This window comes from Leptodactylus fuscus, chromosome 11 (assembly GCF_031893055.1).
Source record: "Leptodactylus fuscus isolate aLepFus1 chromosome 11, aLepFus1.hap2, whole genome shotgun sequence".
Classification (NCBI taxonomy): Eukaryota; Metazoa; Chordata; class Amphibia; order Anura; family Leptodactylidae; genus Leptodactylus; species Leptodactylus fuscus.
The window spans coordinates 43,405,348-43,428,375 of NC_134275.1; the positions used below are offsets into that span (position 1 = coordinate 43,405,348).

The 23,028-nt window shown below is 41.3% G+C and overlaps 1 protein-coding gene across 4 annotated transcripts in view; it reads right to left on the reverse strand.

Annotated features, from left to right (window-relative positions):
* Positions 1 to 23,028, reverse strand: part of CACNA1B (calcium voltage-gated channel subunit alpha1 B) — a 240,728-nt gene that overhangs the window by 77,713 nt on the left and 139,987 nt on the right. For all 4 annotated transcript variants that reach the window (XM_075259127.1, XM_075259126.1, XM_075259129.1 and 1 more), the window contains exons 10-18: positions 21,455 to 21,544; positions 10,267 to 10,476; positions 8,725 to 8,837; positions 8,244 to 8,356; positions 7,988 to 8,119; positions 7,693 to 7,765; positions 7,449 to 7,566; positions 7,044 to 7,111; positions 4,590 to 4,696 (exon numbers count right to left, since the gene is read on the reverse strand). In XM_075259127.1, the coding sequence (XP_075115228.1) occupies positions 4,590 to 4,696; positions 7,044 to 7,111; positions 7,449 to 7,566; positions 7,693 to 7,765; positions 7,988 to 8,119; positions 8,244 to 8,356; positions 8,725 to 8,837; positions 10,267 to 10,476; positions 21,455 to 21,544 (1,024 nt within the window). The remainder of the gene's footprint in view (positions 1 to 4,589; positions 4,697 to 7,043; positions 7,112 to 7,448; positions 7,567 to 7,692; positions 7,766 to 7,987; positions 8,120 to 8,243; positions 8,357 to 8,724; positions 8,838 to 10,266; positions 10,477 to 21,454; positions 21,545 to 23,028) is intronic.

Sequence of the window (23,028 nt, forward strand, 5' to 3'; positions counted from 1 at the left end):
TCTCAATTTTAGGGAGGTTCTTCAGCACTTACAGTGTGTATTATTGAGTTCCAGCTGCTGCAGAACATCATGTTCACACTACTCATAGTTTGTAACACGACTGACACAACTATGTCAAAATTCCATCATGGTATCCATTGTTATGATGGGCAGAATAGCGCTCATCTCATCAAATCACGTGGAGCTGCTAAAGAATGTTCCATATGGCGCTTTTGGCAGTAGTGTGAACACAGTCTGACCTGTAGATGTGCACTCAGCCTGCAGATATGTACTTTATAGGGCCACAAAACTCCTTGGGGACAATAATCTCATGCCAAGATGAAGAATGTATTAGGCCTCAAGCCTGAGATACAGAAAGACCACTAGCAAACAATCAGAGTATGTGTTTAATTGTTACAATGCAGGTTAGGAAATGTAAGCTGAACTTTGATTGGTTGCTACTGGCAACAAGGAAACCACTACTCAGGCCTGAGGCCTAGGTGTTACTGAACTAGATAGCTCATACATACTACTGATACCTATACTAAAGCTATGAAACTGACTACATAAAGAACTAGGAATGTAATAATAGTCATACAGTAACATTCCTTTAATCCGGCATCCAATAGTCCAGACCTCCAGACAGTGGCCCAAATAGTCTGAACTGAGTCAGAGGCTAGCAGAGCTCATGCTGTATTACAGTATATGCTGAGAGTATAACCTGACACACTCCTCGTATATGCCAATGTGAACATATACTGGCATACATTGTCCATATGCTCCCAATATAACAAAAATAGTAGACTACATAGTTCTGTAGACCTAAAAATGAAGGGACATCAACGTATATTGGCCCGACCTATGTCACAGAGGCGGTTGTGGTGGCATGTTTTTCTTACTATTCGACATGAAATCAGAATAAACGTTTCCCATTTTAGGTCAATTAGGATTACCAAATTTTTTTATACTTGCAAATGCCAGAATAATGTGAGATCATTTTTTAAAGGCATTTTATTGCTTTCTGCAAAGTCAAACATTTACATACATTTCATAGAAGACCATAAAGTGGTTAACATAATGGCCAGGAACTGTAAGTCAACAAGTGCTATAGTGTCAATCTCCCAACTATGGTTAAGGTGGGATTTAGGGAGAGGTATAAATGCCAGAGTTGGGAAGAGGACTTACTCTTTGCAGTCTGGCAGCAGGAACACCCTCCCCCTGGTTTTTGATGGTTTCCGGTAACTCTTGCTCATCTCTGGTTTATTTTTTTGGTTTTCCATAGGTAAAGAATGCTGGTTTGGAAGACCTGTTCTGCTTCTGGACTCTTTGTCACAGCAGTTGGTGGAAGTCCGTGCCCAGTGGAAGAAGGTGTCATAGTCCATATGCCTGCTGGTTACCAGCGGTGGCGTTTGGACGAAGGTTTAAAAACAGAGTTTATAATATTTGTATGTTTTAAAAGGTTAAAGGACATGAATTTTATGTTTATCCTTATGTTAAACAGTGTTAATAAAAGCTGTGGCCAACCCCACATAGATAAAAAGTATACTAACTCTTCATCATTTGGATGTCACTGATGGTTGGGAGAGGATGGTGTTGTGTTGGAAGCTATTATTAGTAGAGATGAGCGAACACTATTCGAAACAGCCGTTTCGAATAGCACGCTCCCATAGAAATGAATGGACGTAGCTGGCACGCAGGGGGTTAATCGACCGGCAAAGTCTGCGTGCCGGCAGCTTCCATTCATTTCTACGGGAGCGTGCTATTCGAAACGGCTGTTTTGAATGGTGTTTGCTCACCTCTAATTATTAGCATACCGCCAGTCTTAGTATTTGGTACTATTGCCCTTAAACTGTGTGACTTGGGTCAAACGTTTTGGTTATCCTTCCACAAGCTTCTCACAATAGTTGGTAAGAATTTTGGCCCATTCCTCTTCACAAGGCTGGTGTAGCTGAGCCATGTTTGTAGGCCACCTTTCTTGCACCTGCCTTTTCAGAATTGCCCATAAATTTTCAATAGAATTGAGATCAGGGCTTTGAGATGGTCACTCCAAAACATTGACTTTGTTATCCTTATGCCACTTTCTATCTAGTTTGGCAGTATGGTTTGGGTCATTGTCCATTTGGAAGACCCATTTGCGCCCAAGCTTTAACTTTCTGGATGATGTCTTGAGATGTTGCTTCAGCATTGCCACATAATGTTCTTTTTCATGATGCCATCTATTTTGTGAAGTGCACCAGTCCCTCCTGCAGCAAAACAACACCGCAACATGATGCTGCCACCCCCGTGTTTCATAGTTGGGATGGTGTTCTCAGGCTTGTAAACTTCTCCCTTTTTCCTTGAAATGTAATGATGGTCATTATGTCCAAACAGTTCCATTTTATTTTAGCCGACCACAGGACATGTCTCCAAAAAATTAAGGTCTTTGTTTCTGTGTGCATTTGCAGAGTGGCCTTTCAGCCCATGTCGATATAGTACTGACTTCTCTGTGGACCATGACACACTCTTACCAGCTTCAGCCAGCATCTTCACAAGCTCTTTTGCTTTTGTTCTTGGGTATGCACATTTCATACCAAAGCACGTTTCATACCAAAGCAGCATGATGGCTGGACCTTCCCATCTTGATATAATTGTTTGTACAGACGAACAAAGCACCTTCAGGTATCTGGAGATTGCTCCCAAGGATGAACCAGACTTGTGCAATTCCACAATTCTCTTCCTGATATCTCGGCTGATTTCTTTAGATTTTCCCATGATGTTACACAAAAGAAAAGTGTGTTTCACATGTGCTTTAAAATACATCCAAAGGTGTGTCTAATTAACTCAGATGTGGCCAATAAACCTATCAGAAGCTTCCAAAGACATGACATCATCATATGGGCTGTCCCAAATTGTGTAAAGGCATAGTAATCTTAGTGTATGTCAATTTTTGATTTTGCAGAAAGTGAACAAAAAAATGCCTTAAATTTTTTTCTCTCTCTCATTATTCTGGCATTTGTCAAATATAAATCATTTTGGTAATCCTAATTGACCTGAAAGTTTTATTCTGATTTCATGTCAGATAGTGAGAAAAACAAGCATATGTGTCTTTTTATATAGTGTACGTTAACTTCTGGTTTCAACTGTATACACTAGGTATACACACAAACACATATATCTATTCATTAAATATTTGTTATAATGGGAGTTAATAGGCAAAGTGCATGACACAGTATGGACGTGTCCTTATAGATATGCTCAGTGTACATATCAGGTCCCAATAATGCCAAATTAATGGAATGTTACCATAGAGAAAAGGTTATTGATCCTAGCACTGAAAAAAAAAATGCCTTATCTATAATATTTTACATTTTTATTTTATTTATATTTAAAAGTTTCCTCAATACTCACTAGTAGATATAAACCCATCCCCTTGATTCAGCCATTTTTGGTTATATCTGCTCTGCTTCCAGTGATGTGGTTCTCACTCAGCTTTCCCAGAATCCCTGACAAATCTGCCAAGTTATGTAGGGAAAAAAAGAATACATCATGGATTTGAATATGAGCAGATTTGGTATTAAAGGTTCTGAGACAGCTGGGGAGGAGCTCATATTAGTCATCATCACCCAGCTTTTCTAGGAACAGATATAACTAAATTGTTTTATAATTTCTTCTACTTCTATCTCTATTTTGGGAAGGGCTCTTTTGAAAGTACCAGCAGTTCTGGACACTTTTAAGTGGGGGGCTGTAATATTTCACAGCGGCAGCATTAAATCGCCAGAAGTCATAAAGGCTGGACTGTGAATTTAGGCAGCTATCTCTATGCATCCATCGTGAGTAAAACCCACGTCCATCTGCTCAGGAATTCTCGCCCATCTGACTTACACATCTGCTTTTTAATCTATCTATGTGCTGGAGGGAGCTTTGACAGATTGTCTTGTTCTTTTGCCTCTGCTCATGGTGTGAGGCTACTATTAGGAATGTAAGTATTAAGTATGTATGTAGAAGTGCTGTCTAGTGTCTAAGTGAGATGTGCTTCAACTGCGTCTGTTTGTCCACTTTTGACCCCTTTCCATATGCCCTACAGAAAAAGGACCCCCAATTGGAACTCTCACACTCAAAGCAGTATTGTGGATTCTTAGCGCACAGCTGCACAACCTCCGTGTGCTGCCATAAAGGCTCATTAGGTGCAGTAAATATTGAACTATACCATGTACATGTGGATTCATGCTAGCAAATACCATGATTTTTTTTTAATTTTTTTTTTTTTTTTGGGGGGGGGTCAAATTCATGGGGCTTGCAGAGATAACCTCAATATGCCTCTGTATCATATTAAGGGCATACAGAAGTTTTGCACATTCAGAGGTTTCCATATAGACTTTGTATGCAAATTAAAGAATGTACAAATATGTATAAGATGGAGTTTCCCTTTTAGAAAAGAGAGCCTGAGAATTACAGTGTACATGTGGTGGAGTGATATCAGACATCTAGATCCCTACAGCTGATTTCACGTATAGCCTACAAGATTTTTGAGCTGGTGGACTGCACCTAGACTGGGCATTTAGTCAGAAATGGGAAGTGTACACTGACTGAAAGCTGTGAAGAGGGGCACATTGTACAGTATGACTCCTTACGCTGTAATTGAAAGATTTGCCGCTGACATAGGACTGACTTCTGCCACCTCCTTGGCTTTTTGAAGTGCCAGTTTCTGATTGGTTGCTTCTTCCATCTCCTCCTCATCCTATAACAGGAGACACTAATTTTGTGATCCAAAACACAATAAAATCCACAATACAACGCAAGCATGTCCATCTAGAGACTTAATATGGCTAATAAGGACTCTGGGTAATTGGTAAGTGGCACCCTTTCTCCAGCAGCTCTCTTAGATATGGAGGAGTTAAGCTGAGTTTTTTGGACTGGATTTTGGCACGGAATCCACCTCAGAATCCGGCCCCAAAAAATGCCTCCCATTGACTTCAATAGGAGCTGTTCACTTCTTTATTCTGCTACTGGTTTTTCCAACTCACGGAAAAAAGAAGCGAGCTGCACTATTTTGCCGTGGATTCCGCAGCTGAATCACCTGCGGAATCCGCGGCGCGACACTCCCTCCCGACTAGGCCCATTTATTTGGGCCTAATGCGGAGCGGAATGCTGCGGCTGGATGCCAGTGAACTGTACCGGCATCCAGTCGTGGCTAGCCGCGGGAGTCGTTTTTTGGTCCATATTCTGAGGCGGCTTCAAAGGTGTCAAAATCCTGTCAAAAAAACTCCATGTGTACTTACCCTTACTGGAGATGAAATATGAAATCAATTTCCCCTCAGGGTGAGTTCACACTGCTTCTTTTGTCAAATTAAAAAAAGCCCCAATCTCTGCTCTCTTTTAAGCTCAGGATTTTGGAGCTGTTTCTCAAATTCAGCAATTTTTTTATGCCTGTCTTGGGGAGTTTTTCGCACCATTTTTGCATTTTTCCATTGTCTTCAATAAGATTTAGCGCAGGATAGTTCTTTATTCAGCTGGTATAGTAAAAAAAATAGCTGAAAAAAAAATGCCTTTGGAGCTGTTTTTGAGGCAGAAAACCCGGCTCTGTAAGAAGTAGATTGAAGCTGTGTGCACACTGTGTTGTCATTGTTAGTCATTGTTAAAATCCAATGGATTTTTGCCCATTGAAAACACTGCAGAAAACACAACATGCTTTCTGGTGTTAATTTCTGTCGTGGGTTTTCACATGCCGATCAGCCTCTTCAATGGGGTTGATCATATTGTGGCCATGTGTAATGGTTGAAGCCATGGCAAAAGCATCGGTCACTGACTCCCATTGAAAACAACAGGAAACAGTTGGGGTGGAAAATGCCTCATAATGAGCTCCAAAAAAATGTAGTGTGGACTCAACCTAAGAGAGCCTTCACACGATGTAACGCTGCGCTCATTCTGATTGTAAAAACACGTTCAGAATGAGCGTGTAAAAAGTAGCTCCCATTGACTTGAATGGCAGCCGGCATACGTGCACTCCCCATTGAAATCAATGGGGGGCTTTTTTCCCTATGCTGTCAATGTATTACGTGCGTAAAGATCCCACTGATCTAACGCATCCCCACCAATCAGGGGTTCTCAGTATTTGATTAGGCAGTGCTCTCTATGTGTAGTGGCCTGAGCAGGTACTGCAGTTCAATTCCCATTCAATGAAATTAGAACTAAGCTGCAGTTTCTCGGTTCATCCACTAAACAGAGAACAGCATTGTTTGCTTCCTGCTTAATTTTCTGTACATCAAATGCTGAGAACCGCTGATTGGTGGGAGTGCTGGTTGTGGATTCCCACCTATCTGATATTTATGACCTATTCTTAGCATAGATCATCAATGTTTTTAGCCCAGAAAACCCTTTTAAGCTAAGGCCCTACGGGACGTCCCGCAGCAAAAAAAACGCTGCGGTAAAAACTGTGGCGGCAACACATCACGTTTCTTCCATCAGCACTTTAGACAGAAAGTTTGCAGAGTTTTCCTTGCGGACTTTCAGCTACAATTATACCTATGGGGAAACCGCTGGCATTTCCATAAGTATAATTCACATGCTGTGATGTCCAAAACCACATCAGTTTTGGAAATCGTGGCATGCCCACACAACAGTTTTTACCGCAAAGTGGCCAAGGGATTCACTAGAATCCCATCCACTTTGCCCTAACTGTAAAACGCAGCAATTTTTCGCAAATCGCTGCGTTTCCGTTCCGTGAGGTCCCAGTCTTAATTTCAATAGGTAACATGTAATGTTTCATTTTTCCTGTGGTGGCAACTGCAGGAGAACTGAACACTTACAACTGGATTCCACAACAGTTTGCAGTTTATGTCCCAGCCTGCAGACTGAGTTATTTTCAAGAGGAGCAGAGGACTAGCAGAGGGACGTCCTAAAAAGAAGTAAAACAGTGGTCCATGGTTTTTACTAATGTGCTCCTGATGTAAGGACGGGGGTGCAGCAGGACACCTGTACTGGGAAATTTCTATTCTGTGTATGTTCCTGTCATATCAGGCCACAGTTAACATGGGCAGACCAAGAACTTATTTGTAGCAGAGATTTCCAGAGAACTAATCCCATACCTTGGTCAATTCCTGTGCGTTAGCCAGATTGTCAACAGCAATAGCTAAGAATACATTCAGAAGAGTATCTTACACGGTCGGAAGTTAAGGACGGAAATAGAGTTACAAATCTGTATTTTGCACTTATTATATACTAATGTATGCCGGGGAGTTTCCCAATCTGAAGCTATTTTATTGCCCCTAATGCTATACAGCCAAGTAATAAGCTATTTAGGAACTTCATCCACATAAGGTTTCAGCCAAGTGCAGTTCTGTGTCTTTTTATCCCTGTTCCTACCCTAGTTGAAAATGCAAGTCCAGTTGCACCCCGACAAATAAAACTGAGATAGAATTTAAAAAAAAAAATTTCAGATAGATTTTTTACTATGAACACAAAAGGCTGCATGGTCGGGTTATAAAGGATACAGTTTCCAAATAATGTGAGAATGATGAAATAAACACAGGAGTACATTCCTTTGCTGACGCCTCCTTGTGACTCGATGCCAAAGTACATGACGGTGTTCCAGTCCTCTCCTGTCAGGATCTAACAGCGAAATTAAAAATGGTAAGAGGTCATAAGGTAAAACCATATTCAATGTGGCATCATTACAAGTGAAAGCTCTAGTAGCCTAAAAACCAAGGTTGCATAGAGCTTGCCATAAGTACCCACCTGAAACACAGTTAATATGGCTGTGGGGAAGGTGTCAAAATTTGTATTTCGTGTTTCTTCTTCAAAGTAAAATCTGCAAAAAAGGAGACAATTTTATGTAATACCACAGTTTTTTATTATTAAGAAATAGAAAATCATCTACTAATGTGTAAACTCCATACCACAAAGTGCCACAAAAGCAGATATATCAACTCTACAGTGTAGATACCAACAAACAGCTACACATACCGCAGCTTCCTGGTGTGAGAAAATCTGAAAGTTAAAGCCACATAAGAATTTTTTTTATAATACTCACTGTCCCCCAAAAAGTTGCATCCCAAGAAGAGCAAAGACTACAATAAAGAGGAAAAGCAGGAACAACAGGCTGACGATGGACTTCATGGAGTTTAGTAATGAAACCACTAAGTTCCTGAGAGAATTCCAGTACCTGGAAGCAAAAGGTATCAATGGATTTAGTCTAGTAAACATGAAAATTTGAGTAAATTTAGACAGTTGTGTAATTTTGTGCAGAAAACAATTGCAAAACATTCTCTGAAACAGAAGTTTCTTACTTTGTAACCTTAAAGATACGGAGAAGACGTAAAGCTCGGAGGACACTGATCCCAAATGATGTTCCTGGTTTTACTGCCGCCCAGATCACCTCAAAAATACTTCCGACTATGACCTGTAACAGGAATGTGGCACTTTGTTATGGTGTTTATTGCCTACAGATAGCAAAACACATTGTAATATCCACCGTGCCATGTGGTCCACTTGTTTAGGTTCAGATTATAATAACGTGGTATGGGTAACAGGCTAGTTGCCCCCTTGCTAAAGCATATGTGTAACAGTAATCCTACCACATGTTCCTAACAGATATAAGGGTAAGCAGACACTGGTCAGTGTGCCCAATCCTTCACCCATAGCATGCTGTTTTTATGTTGTACCACAGTAGTCTCCAACCAATGGCTCTTCTGCTGCTGCATCCAGACTGGGCCCATTGGGATATACCCACTCAGATTGGGAGCAGTCTACAGAAATATAAGAACCTACCCCAAAATCAAAGCAGTTGAAGGATGAGTGGAAGTAATTTCGAGGCCCCAGGCCATACATCTTCATGGACATTTCCGTCAGAAAAAGCCCCAGGAAAACAAACTCTGCAAAATCTGAAGGGGGGAGTACATATATTTTATTCAAAGTATACATCTTGTTTTACCTATAGGAGGCAGCCATGTTGTAATGTCATGAACCACCTGAAACACTATTACACTCCATATGTATATGACCCATTATATATTTCCAAGAGCGCACACAAGCTCAGTCTTGCTCACATGACCTGAAACAATTTTCCCGACACACACAATACTTAGATATATATTTCCCTGCAGCAAAAGTAGGTTAAACGTCATCGGTGATATAAATAGTAACCTTATGTTAGGACATGATCTATAATAAGGAGTCTGAAGAAAAGTTATTTGCATAGCACCTGCTCAGTGACAAAGGGTCGCAGAAGTGATTGTTTCTTTTTCTGAAATAGACCCATATCCCTGGTAATTAAAGGTGTTGTAAAGAAGTAGACAAATGTGACTTTTTTTTTCCAAAAACAGCGCTACACCTGCCCAGAGGTTGCAAGTGGTATTGCAACTATATTAGAGCTCAGCAGCAATACAAGGCGCAACACATGAACAGATGTGTCACTGTTTCTGGAAGATGGCAGCCAGGTTTGTCTAATCTTCTACAAGCCCTTTTAAAAGGAATGTAGCGTTTTAAAAAATGATATGGTTACTAGAATATCCAATTGTTGGTGGATGCTGGGACCTTCACCAGTGTCTTGAATGTTTTGGGTCGTCAATGGGAGATTTGTGTAGCTCCCATTTTATCTTTGTATAACTTTTGTGTAACCCACATCACAAAATATCAGAAATGTAGAAACTCTTAGAGATGATATTTATAATGAGTGGGGCAATATCCAAGAAAGAGCAAAACTGTAAAAGAAATTCATGGTATCTATCTATCTCCTATCTATCTATCTATCTATCTATCTATCTATCTATCTATCTATCTCCTATCTATCTATCTATCTATCTATCTATCTATCTATCTATCTCCTATCTATCTATCTATCTATCTCCTATCTATCTATCTATCTATCTATCTATCTATCTATCTATCATCTATCTATCTATCTATCTATCTCCTATCTATCTATCTATCTATCTATCTATCTATCTATCTATCATCTATCTATCTATCTATCTATCTATCTATCTCCTATCTATCATCTATCTATCTATCTATCTATCTATCTATCTATCTATCTCCTATCTATCTATCTATCTATCTATCTATCTAATATCTCTCCCTCCCTCTATCTATCTATCTATCTATCTATCTATCTATCTATCTATATCCTATCTATTTATCTATCTATCTATCTATCTATCTATCTATCTCCTATCTATCTATCTATCTATCTATCTATCTATCTATCTATCTATCTATCTATCGTATATAACAAGATTGATCTTAAACAGGTTTTTTAAATGTTGGAGTGAATACCCAATGTTGCCCATAATGGCTGTCACTGTTACTTACATAGGGCTTTGGTGAGCCATGCAGGCTGGTTGTAGTGTACAATGGCAACACAAAGAGTGTTCAATGCCACCACGCACAGTACAAACCAATAGAAACTCTGGGCTTTCACCATACGGCGGATGAAGAAACGGAACATCTTCTCTTTGCGTCGAAGGTAAGACGAGCTCTCGTTTTTTCCACTTTTCAAGCTGGAACGGGCAAAAGGGGAACCTGGAGGGGGTGCAATTCAAAAACAGCATTAGATTTCAAGGAATTTTAAAAACCATTGACTTGTATTTAAACAGTCACAAAGGAGATCCTTATTTTAAGGTGCGGTATAAAAGGATGTTTAGTAAGAACCAGCACCCGATGGATGCATAACACAATAAAAACTGGACCCCTAAAATACTGCACTTGGCATAGCACCGTGTATAAGTTTTGCATGGAACGTTCCTTTATACAGCACAAGTTTAGTCATTTCTCTTATACTGTGTGCTTTCAGTGTCTCAGAATTTTAAGATCAGAGAAGCATGCATGTGTGACCATTTCAGGTACATGGGTTCCCTGTTCTCTTAATCGGTAGGGGTCTCGACAGCTGGGCCAATGGTGTGCAAATGTCTTCCAACATGGTTCCCTTCAAAAATGTGAATGCAAAGACCTCAAATAGCATTCTGCTTCTCTCCCCATGTACCTACTAAATATATGGTCCAACTCAGCTTGTATAAAAAGTCCAACAACAGGGTGCAAGATAGTGGTAGGAGGACATAATAGGCAGCTCAATGACCCTGACTGTCTTCTAATATGGGGCCCAGATAGGTGCCAAAATAAGTGCTAGGTCTAAGTATATGTTCCTATTGACCAAAAGCAAGCAAAGTTTTTGAAAACCGCAAGGAACTGAAACATAAAGGATATAAGATGGTTGCAGAACTAATATTATAATGGTGGACACAATTATACAAGTGCTCATTTATCATTACTATGGGGTGGTTACCACATGGAAAGACCAACACTAACATGTCTGATTCTTGTATGCACTTTCTGGGGTCGGCCATATTGTGTGGTTCCATAGGGTAGCTACAACATTGATCACTATAGGGCTTTATGTGCTCTATTACTTTCTGGAATCACTCGCCCGTAGCCCAGATGTCTAAGTAGGAAGTTATGAGGCTCATAATGTGAAGGGATCGGTTACATCTGGAAAGACGTTATAATGGAAATGTCTCCTCTTATCACATTAGCACCGGCTACATAATCCACAATCAGTCAGTAATTGGCTTGAAGGATTTTTGGTAACGTTGTTAACCACAGACCCAATCGAAGGTGTTCAGAGATGTCCTGAAATCCAGGGAGACGTTTCCAACCTTAATTATACATTGCTTGTCCAGAATTTATTATTTATAAGATTGGCCACTGAAGCAGAAACTCACGTACATATTGAGGTTACAGCAAAAGAGGAGGACGGGGGAACTTCGCAGTGCTCAAATTTTAGATATGACTCATCTAACAAAGCCTGTGAAGTGCCGACCCTGGACAATAGCGCTTTGTACATAGAACTCTATTTCCCGATGGTAAAAGAAGAAGCTCCCTGCAATCCTGCAAGGGTCAGAGTCACTTAAAAAGGAGACAATTCATCTTTGATTCTACAAGGCAGGACGTTGAGGCATATACAGCCAATATATTCATAGAGCAACTAGCCTATATACTGGGGAAAGTTCATATGATAGAGCTAGTATACAGTATAGCTGTACCGTCAATGACCATTTATGTAACATTGATCAAATGAGACACTTTGTATATATTGTATATTACAGGACTCCTACTGTACTGATCTGGAGTTACATCCTGTAGTTATTGTACAAATATAAAGAGTTACAAGAATAACATTCACAATATTATTATACAAAGAACATAACAAAGGTAACAGAGAACACATAAGACAGATGTAACTCAGGATCAGTACAGGATAAGTAATGTAATGTATGTACACAGTGACTGTACCAGCAGGATAGTGAGTGCTGCTCTGGAGTATAATACAGGATGTAACTCAGGATCAGTACAAGATAAGTAATGTACATACGTACACAATGACTGTACCAGCAGAATAGTGAGCACAGCTCTGGAGTATAATACAGGATTTAACTCAGGATCAGTGCAGGATAAGTAATGTAATGTATGTACACAGTAACTGCACCAGCAGAATAGTGAGTGCAGCTCTGGAGTATAATACAGAATGTAACTCAGGATCAGTACAGGATAAGTAATGTAATGTATGTACACAGTGACTGTCCCAGCAGAATAGTGAGTGCAGCTCTGGAGTATAATACAGGATGTAACTCAGGATCAGTACAGGATAAGTGATGTAATGTATGTACACAGTGACTGTACCAGTAGAATAGTGAGTGCAGCTCTGGAGTATAATACAGGATGTAACTCAGGATCAGTACAGGATAAGTAATGTAATGTATGTACACAGTGACTGTACCAGCAGAATAGTGAGCGCAGCTCTGGAGTATAATACAGGATGTAACTCAGGATCAGTACAGGATAAGTAATGTAATGTATGTACACAGTGACTGCACCAGCAGAAATAGTGAGTGCAGCTCTGAAGTATAATACAGGATGTAACTCAGGATCGGTACAGGATAAGAAATGTAATGTATGTACACAGTGACTGCACCAGCAGAATAGTGAGTACAGATCTGTAGTATAATACAGGATGTAACTCAGGATCGGTACAGGATAAGTAATGTGATGTATGTACACAGTGACTAAACCAGCAGAATAGTGGGCGCAGCTCTGGAGTATAATACAGGATGTAACTCAGGATCGGTACAAGATAAGAAATGTAATGTATGTACACAGTGACTGCACCAGCAGAATAGTGAGTGCAGCTCTCAAGTGTAATACAGGATGTAACACATGATCAGTACAGGATAAGTAATGTATGTACACAGTGACTGTACCAGCAGAATAGTGAGTGCAGCTCTGGAGTATAATACAGGATGTAACACAGGATCAGTACAGGATAAGTAATGTAATGTATGTACACAGTGACTGTACCAAGAGCAGAATAGTGAGTGCAGCTCTGGAGTATAATACAGGATGAGCACAGGATAATTAATGTAATGTATGTACACAGTGACTGCACCAGCAGAATAGTGAGTGCAGCTCTGGAGTATAATGCAGGATTTAACTCAGGATCAGTACAGGGTAAGTAATGTAATGTATATACATAGTGACTGTACCAGCAGAATAGTGAGCGCAGCTCTGGAGTATAATACAGGATGTAACTCAGGATCAGTACAGGATAAGTAATGTAATGTATGTACACAGTGACTGTACCAGAAGAATAGTGAGTGCAGCTCTGGAGTATAATACAGGATGTAGCTCAGGATCAGTACAGGATAAGTAATGTAATGTATCTACATAGTGACTGTACCAGCAGAATAGTGAACGCAGCTCTGGAGTATAATACAGGATGTAGCTCAGGATCAGTACAGGATAAGTAATGTATGTACACAGTGACTTTACCAGCAGAATAGTGAGTGCAGCTCTGGAGTATAATACAGGATGTAGTTCAGGATCAGTACAGGATAAGTAATGTGCAAACTGATTAATAATTTTATACAAAGTTGAACGGAATAATATATAAACTGTGAGATGGTGTTAGAAGGTAGGGATTCACGTTAAGACCAAGATGTGCACTGTTGCACTCATAGGAGTACATTGAGTTGTACATTTTAATGAGAATCTACATTCAGGTCCTTTGGGTGATCGTTTGGTTGTCTACAGTTTGCATAATAGTGTATTTGGAAGCTCATGGTATAAACAGTGAGACAGCAGTTAATGGCCGGCAGCCAATCTTTTAAAGTTGGACATAGACACTTGAATTTTTGTATGTATGAAAAGTGAAAAAACTTTAAGCCGTTCTGTCCTCTGTCCCCTTGTTAACTTTATGTCCTCCATCCATAGACCTTGCTTGTACAGTGGATTATAGGTGAAGAGGTAGCTAGCAATAGCAGATGATCCTAGTGAATGCTTTGTAGGTGTAGGAGGCCTGAAAGCCTCTCTGCCATATAAGAAGACACAGGTATTATATTTTACTGTATTTTCCAATGTGCTGGCAGAAACATATCTCTGAATTGGAAATTATATTTTTATGTTTTGGGCAGCAGGTGGCGCCACGTTAATAAAACACAATGCCACCTACTGCTAGCCCATGGCTAATATGTTGTTTGCACGATAAAGTAGGGGCTAGATTGTCAGTGATGATGAATGGTATAGTTTACACTTTATTTTATGATGCTTGACCTCTTGTGCTTTTCTTTCTACTACCGGCATCTGAATAGAGAACATTCACCCTGTAAAATCCGCATTGACCGTGCTATTACAGTCTCAGGTCTTACAATGGTTAGGCTGTATATGAAATGAGAGCAGACTGACTAAATGAAGCACAAGATACCCAAGGCTTCAGCCCGCGGCATGTGAGGAACGTGAGCGGCTTGGACTGCTCGCAGCAATTTGCACTCAGCTGTAACCTGGATTCTCAGTCTCTTTTTCTATACTGTCACTCAGAGGATCAGTCAGTATGGATATGATACCTGTCAGCCAACACTACTTATAATATGACATCATGATACCGTATGGGAACTGGTGGGGTGAGGTGCTGAGTGCTCAGGGGTGGGGTCACTAACAAGCCACTATGACTTGGCAGGGTATTTAGATGTAGGAGGCTTCAGTATGTGGGGTGTGAGTGGGATTTGTTGGAGGGTCTTGGGTCTAGACAGGGTTTTACTAAAGAGAGTAATCATCTTGTCAGGGGTGGGCATATTTAGAGGGAACAAGACCTGGGTCTGAATTGATGGGAAGGTTTAGTCTTGAGTCTAGTTTGTGGTTTGGATGGGGCACCTGATTTGGAATCTGGGTAATGTGAATTTTGTCTGGGGTCTGCATAGATGGGCAAGACATTTTGGGCCTTTATTGATGGGAAAGTTTAGTCGGGGCTAGGTATCGATAGGGGTTTGGTCTGCAGTCTTGATGGACTGTTTTGTCTGGGTTCTGATGTGAGGTGTGTATATATATATATATATATATATATATATATATATATATACTGTATATATAATATATATATATCGTAGGAATAATTAGATGGGGGTACTAGCCTGGGGTATGTATTTTTGGAGTCTGGTTTGTGGTCTAGATGAAGGGTGTCTGGTTTTGGTCCTGACTGTCTGGGGTTGTCTGTGGTCACGAATTGATGAGGGTATGGGGTTTGATTATTGTGGATCTTGTCTAGGGACTGTATAAATAGAAGGTCTATATACATGGAGGTCTGGTCTGAGGTCTGTATACACAGAGGGTCAGATCTGTGCTCTATACTAATAGGAGTCTAGTCTGAGGACTGTATAGAAGGGAGGTCTATTGTGGAGTTTGTATAGAGTGCGGGGGGGGGGGTCTGGTCTGAGGTCTGTATTTGATTAGGGGGACTGGTCTGGGGTCTGCATTCCATATAGAGGTGCTGAAGGGGGATCGAATCTAGAAATTTTTTTTTGTTCATTTGTTCCAATATAAGTGGAAGGAGAATTAGCGAAAAACTCTGCATAGGTTTTGTGGTGTGTCCCCTCCATTGATTCCCATGGAATCAATATTGTGGGAGAGCCTGCCAAAGAAGTGGGATGAGTCTAACTTGAGCCAGATCCCCTCTGCTCACAATCCAATCATATAGTTAAAAAACAAAGACCATCGGCATAGTGAATGCCTATCCCTTCAGCTGGCTGTAACCCTTTGAAAAATAGTACAAAGGGTTAATTCTGAAAGCCTCCACCCGCCTCCAGGAACTGAAGGATCGATAAGTTATTGATCAGTGAGCAAGGGGGAAAGTGGCTGGCACAGGCTGTAGTAATCCATCTGTAATGGACCTGCTCGGTGTGTCAGTATGACCAGAATCTGGCCCTGATGTGCTATGCCTCTGTGCAGGCGGCTCTCAGAGTTGGCTGCTGTGTGGAATCAGCTGCTCCTGACATTCCTGCAAAGAGCTTTATTTCCACTGGGGGAATCCTTCGAGGCGTCGGCGAGCACAAATTCAGTGGGTGTCTCGTAAATGAGTAAACGTTCACTTTAGCCTTATATCTGCAACAACCGCGCTCGTGACTGACTGAGATGCCGCAGCCATTCTCTGCCCCTGGTATGGAGGGGATCGTGTACCTGAGCTGATGTCCTCTGAATAAGACTATTTCATAGCACCAACACGTTACCTCACACAACTTATTCAGGTCTACTTGTAAGGAGGTGAAGGGTTAATCACCTTGTTAGACAACCCTAGGTGGGGAGTGATAAATGGACATATGTTGAATCCCTATGGAAGGACAGTTGTCATCTCTCCAGAAGTGGTGTTTAACCAATATTGTGTGCACCGTCCTTTATATATATATATATATATATATATATATATATATATATGTATATATATATATATACGGTTATTTATAGTGTTATTGTCAGCTGTGCAAGGTGTGCATTGCCGGACTATCTCTGCAGGAGCAGAACATTGGTTATGCTTAGACGTTGTACCATGTAAGGAGTCCTTTAGATGCCCAAGGTATGACTCCATACTAGTTGCAGTATAAGGTTGGGTTATCCAGGGGGACAGAGTGCACAAAGAGCTGCCTTCGTGCCTTTTCGGGATTTTTGCAAGTGGAATCCATTTAATTTGGTTGGTCTATGTCAGGGGTCCTCAAACTGCGGCCCGAGGGCCACATGCGGCCCGCCAAGCACTTCTGTCTGGCCCGCCGACAACGCCAGCAGGCGTGCATTTATAATGAAGCTCCTGGGGAGCTCGGGCCACGCCATGGAGCGTACTTCACTTTACCTATTGGAGGGCACCACTCCCAATGTATGTGCGATCTGCTCTGCCTTCAGCCCACTGTTTAAAAAGTTTGAGGACCCCTGGTCTATGTGATCCTGGGAAGTAGCTATCGAATCAGTGGAGTTGGAGTCCTAGTCAGGAGGGATATCCACTTGCTCATGTGAGTGATTCCTAGGGCTTGTTCACATGGGGACTGAGGGGGCGGATTTTGGCGCGGAATCCACGTCATAATCCACCCCCTCACAATGGTGGTCTATGGAGACATGCTGCTCATGGAAAAAAGAAGCGAGCTGCCCTTTCTTCAGGCAGATTCCGCTGTTCATTGAGCCGCAGCATCTTCCCGCTACTTCGGAGCGGGAAGCCGTGACTGACAGTTGTGGCAGGCGTATTTTGGTCCCGATTTTGACACGGCTTCCCACATCAAAATCAGGACCAAAATACGCTATTCCGTACCCATGTGAACTAGGCCTTAGGAAGCCTTGGGTGCCTTATCCTGCATCTTGTCTACTGCTGTTTGTATCTAGATAAGTAAAGTTCAGTTCCAGAATCAAAAAAGCATCTGGTGGTGTCTTTTTGGGCACAAGTACACAATGTAACACTGTCAAAACAGTGTGGCTGGTACAAAGAAAGACATGGTCATGAACCACCGCCCTGCGCAGGTGCGCGTACCTGTCCTGCGAGCATCATTGATCCAAAAACATAAAAAAGTCACATAACCACCAAAAAAACCCATGATATTCCCCTCTAGACTATAATAATACATCTGGCCACACAAAAAACTGAAAACCTCTAAGTGAATAAACAAGCATAAAGAAAGTGACTTCTGGTTTGCCATGAAGACGTCTTGCAAATCTGACCCATGTGGCCCTACCCCTAGAACAGTGATGGTGAACCTTTTAGAGACCGAGTACCCAAACTGCAATATAAAACCCACTAAATTATCGCAGATTGTCAACACGGCAATATAATCGTAGTATTCTACAGATGAACAATTACGGACAGTTATGGACCCGCAAAATACGATGGTGTGAACAGGGAGAGAGCTTTCAATAATACAAACAACTTTGTACCAAAAGGTAATAGTTTGCATTTGGCATAATTTTGAACAAGTAATGTTCACTATTTATATCACACAGGATCTGTTTTATAGGGACCGAGCAATGTTATTACAGCCTGTACTAATATAACATCTACTATAAAACAGATACTGTATGATATAAATAATGAGGGGCCACCACACAGTACAATTTGCTCCACAGTAGCCCCCACACAGTACAATAGTTCAATCTTCTGCAAAGTGGCCTCACACAGTACAATCTATTCCTCAGATGGGTGCCCACAGAGAGGGCTCTAAGTGTCACCTCACACATGTCATAGGTTTGCCAAAAAGAAACTGAGATATTTGGAGCTATATATATATATATATATATATATATATATATATATATATATATATATATATATATTTCTGACCCTAGGAAGCTTCAATACATTCACCATGTTTGCTCCATGGATCACTTCCCATACTACCTGCTTTCTGGGCCTCAATAGATATAGTATTGGAGAAGTGGGGTTTCATGGCAGTCTTACCTGAATGTTTTGGTGCCTACTTCTTACAATGCAATGTTAGCGGTAATATTTACTAGTATATGGTGGTATTATTTGGAAACTAAATTGCCGTAGTATGTGGGAACCACATAGAAGTATTATAAGAACTTTTAAGGGAGAATTTATTGGACTCCATGGGCATTATATGGGCTGTATATGGCAATATTATCTAGGCACTGTATTATAAACATTGAGATAAGAGGAAAACGGCTTAAGTGCTCCATTTTCTATACATTCATCCTAAGGCCTTCAGGAGTCCTGGTCCTAGTCCCCTCCCTTGCTGGGATTCACCAAGCCAGAAGCAGAGAGGTTCAAATGACCACCGAGACCAATCACTGACCTCCATGATCTCTAGAGAGGGATCGGTGACATCACTCACATACTTCAGTGGTTCGTAACCAGCGACCGTTGAGGCCACTGATTGGCCTCTCCTCTTCTGGCCTGGCGAGTCCCAGCAAAAGAGTGAAAAGTGACCAAGACTATACAGCGGTGCAGAACTTTTCTATAATTCCTAGACAATCTGTTTAACCACATTAAATAGACAGCGAAAAACTCCATCCGGTCACATTATAATACAGCAGAAAAAAAAATACAAGTCGTACTCACGTTGTCTGGTTAAATATAACACAAAGTTCAATTATATTTAATACAATGTAGTAAAAAATGGAATCCTGATAATAGTTTTCCTGTAATGGTATGCAGTTAGTCAAATCCTAGCTGTAATTATTCTGGTATTAATCTCGGTTCCCAGCATGAGAATTCTGCACACTGAATAGTAATATAGATTAAACAGGATTAAATGGCGATACGGATTGATTAGAATTAATGTGAGAAAGCTTGGTACGGTGGCCATGATGTCATTCTATGTAGAATTAGCTGTAGATATTACGTCTGAAAATGGGGAGGGGTTCTGGAGACCTCCAACTAATTCTGATATTAGTCCTCCATAGTCTACTACAACTTTATATACACATAGCTGCGGGATGGGATTAACTTTGACCATGATAATGTTAAACTGTTGTCCATCTTTATGGTTTTATTACCTTAAAAGCAATTTTATTCCTGTTGATCAACTCCTGGCTAAATTTTTTTTGTCACCAATCATATTCTATACTCTGAAGGATCCTTTCGCTACCACGGGGAACCCCCATTGGTCATTAGAACGGGATCATGTATCCGTCAGTGCAAAGGCAGTAGGTAGCATGGACAGTACAGCACTTGGCTATCCACTTCAGTCTCATTAACAGTGTAACCCCCAGTGATCAACCAATCACAGGATATTGTGGGACAACCCCTTTAAGGCTCTTTTCACACCTGTGTCATGGATTGTGCGTATACTGGAAACTGCAACACAATCTAGAATGAATTATGACACCATGGACTTAAGTGACTTATAAAGGGGTGCACTGAGTGATGTCACAATGTTTGTCACTTTGATGGGAACCAAAGCACCAGTTTTCTTATGAAGTCTTAAGAAAAGTGCAATGGAGCCTGTGAACAGTGCCTAAGGGAAACTGAGTCACCCTTTAATGATCTATCTATTGTAACATGTCAGAAAGTATTGTATCTCGACTCAGCGGGGCTCTGACAACCTCACATGAGCTGCCTTTACACCTCTGGTGATGCTGGAAGCAAATTGGTTTCTTAGACAAAGATGTTCTATAGCCAAGGTCCGGCAGCCGAGGGTTTTTCTGTCCACTTTGAGAAGGTAGACTATGGGTAGACCCTCAAGTAGATTTGTTTCCACCAAAAATCAGCCAGAGAATTGGCAGAGCATGTAACATTAAATGAAACTGCTGACATCACCGGTCCTCACTAAGGATCCAGGCTACGGTTCTTCCATCCTTTGATATTTTGGACTTAACTCAGTTTAAAAAGTCATTGATCTCTTCGTAAAGGGAATTTCAGGGCTACCCAGAAAACCCACTGGTACCTGAGAGACAATAAAAAGAAGACCTACTCACCTACCCCTGGAACCCCATTTCACCAGCACAGCCCACGTCGACTCCATTTCTGGTCCCATCTGGAATGGCAGTGATTAGGCTTCCATGACCTCTGTCGGCCAATCACTGGCCTCAGCCTTCACATGTGCACGTGTCATCAACATTAATGTCACCACTCATGTCCATGTGACTGATAAGGTCAGAGATTGGCCCACAGTAGTCACGGAAGCCTCACCACTTCCAGAACAGCAGCCCTTCTGGTTGAACGGAGCACTGTGATAGGTGAGCATACCTGCTTTTTTTTATTTTTTACCTCTGCCAACCACCAGTGGGATTTTTAGTTAGTCTGGCCACATATTGTGGAAATGCAGCATAAAACAACGCTGTGTTTTACAGTAACAGTAAAGTGAATTAGCTATTTCCTGCCTCCAGTGCCCTTCTGGTTTTGTGCTGTGGCCTTACTGCTGGAAGTCCAGTGACACGTCTCAGTAGCCACGTGCAGCGCAGGACTTCCAGCAGTGCTGCCACGGCATGAGACTGCCAGCCACAGACAATGGAGCTCCAGGATAAGGTATTTTTTTATTCTGTTTGTAATATTGCACTTCCCCGGCCTACACATGGTTTTTTCCAATTCCTGGACAATCCCTATAAAGGAATTATCCTGGTTCTTTTTTTCCCACTTTTGTCTATGGGCTATGTAAGTATTGTACCTTGATCGCTGGCACCTGGGCTGGATCAGTCACACAGATCACCTATGTAGAGAACCTGCTGTCGGCAATGTCTGACTCACCAACAGAGCAGATATCGGTGAAGTGATCCTCACCCTCTTCGGCGTGTATGAGGTCGTTTTTACTCTTCTTAATGGTTGCTCTTTTCAGTACTGCAAGGCAGAGGAGCAGATATATTATTTATTGGATTGCACTATGTTAGAAAATAATCACTTCCTGTTGGAAGCGTACGCTTGGCAGCCCTTTAAGTTGATGAAGTAACAGGCAGAACGCGCACTGTGTACATCCCGTCTCCAGGCAGAAAATTAAAAGTGACTTGTGAAATTAAAACACCTCATGTGATGAGGACTCGTTCAGGAAAGCTGTCATTCACCAGCTGGTAGGATGATGGACAGCTCTGTCTACCGTCCAGCACCCAGAGGTTACACATGCCGTCATAGTATTTCTGCAATAATTACCACCATTTTAGGACTTCTCCACTTTGGACAATCCCTACTTGTCAGAGTACCTGGGAAAGCAACTGGGACCTCCAGTCATCTACTGTAATCTGTGAGGAAATCTGACAATTATGTGTTCAGTCACCCAGCAGCGCCACCACAGGGGAACATAAACATTAAACAGTGTCCATTCATCGCAATGTGTAGTGTGGGACAGGTCCTTCAGAACAATTTTTTTTTTTTTTTTGTTAAAGTTGGGTGAACCAATCTGTTCTGAGCTGGCTTTGACCTGATTTATTCCAAATTGTTTGGTTTTTAACAAAACCAAACAAATGGAGATTTGGAAAATTGCTGAATTGCTGAAACGTGCATTGTGGTAAATTATTATATACAATATAAGTATAGTATAATAGGTGGAGGTATTATCACCTTTCCTCACCTCTTTCGAGCCTCTCTGTGGCATCCAACGCTCTCCTGGCGACATCATGTGCCTGGGATCAGCAATGAGGCTTGTGATCGGGCCACAGTGGTCAAATGAGCACACTAAGCGTCTTGGAGTGCCTATATGCCCAAACACAGGCCTCAGTGGTGACTCCAGGTGCGTTATGTCATGGAGGAGGCTAAGCAAGCACGCTGGACGCCGCAAGGAAGCCCAAAAGAAGTGAGGGAAAGAGAGTATAATTTTTTATTTACATTTTACACATCCTTTTGGCCTTCACCTATAATACTTTGGTAGGGTTGAAGACATGCCAGAGTATAATAATTTCACTTCTGCTTCATACAGAACAACCCAAAATGAATTTGGGACCTGAGCCATCCAAACTCAAAATGAGTTGAATCTTGAGAAATTTGTCCATCTCTAGTCTAGTCCTAATGATAAGTCATCAATATCTTACACTTGGAAAACCCCTTTAATTTAGGGAGGTCTTCTATTCCAGTCATGAGTGTAACTACAAGGCTCGTGGAGGACCTGGCATATCCACACATTGCACGGACCACCCATTGATTTGATAGAGAACTGTGTAATGTTTCATTTCTCCACTGGACTTTACAACATTACAGGGCCCTGTAACCTGTATAACTTAACTCTGATGGGTTGATCAATAAATGTGTTACTGAACTGCACTCTTCTAGTGTGAAGTCCATTACAGTGTATTTCTCCTCTGGAGGCGCTGCAGGAAAATTAAACACTTTGTGAT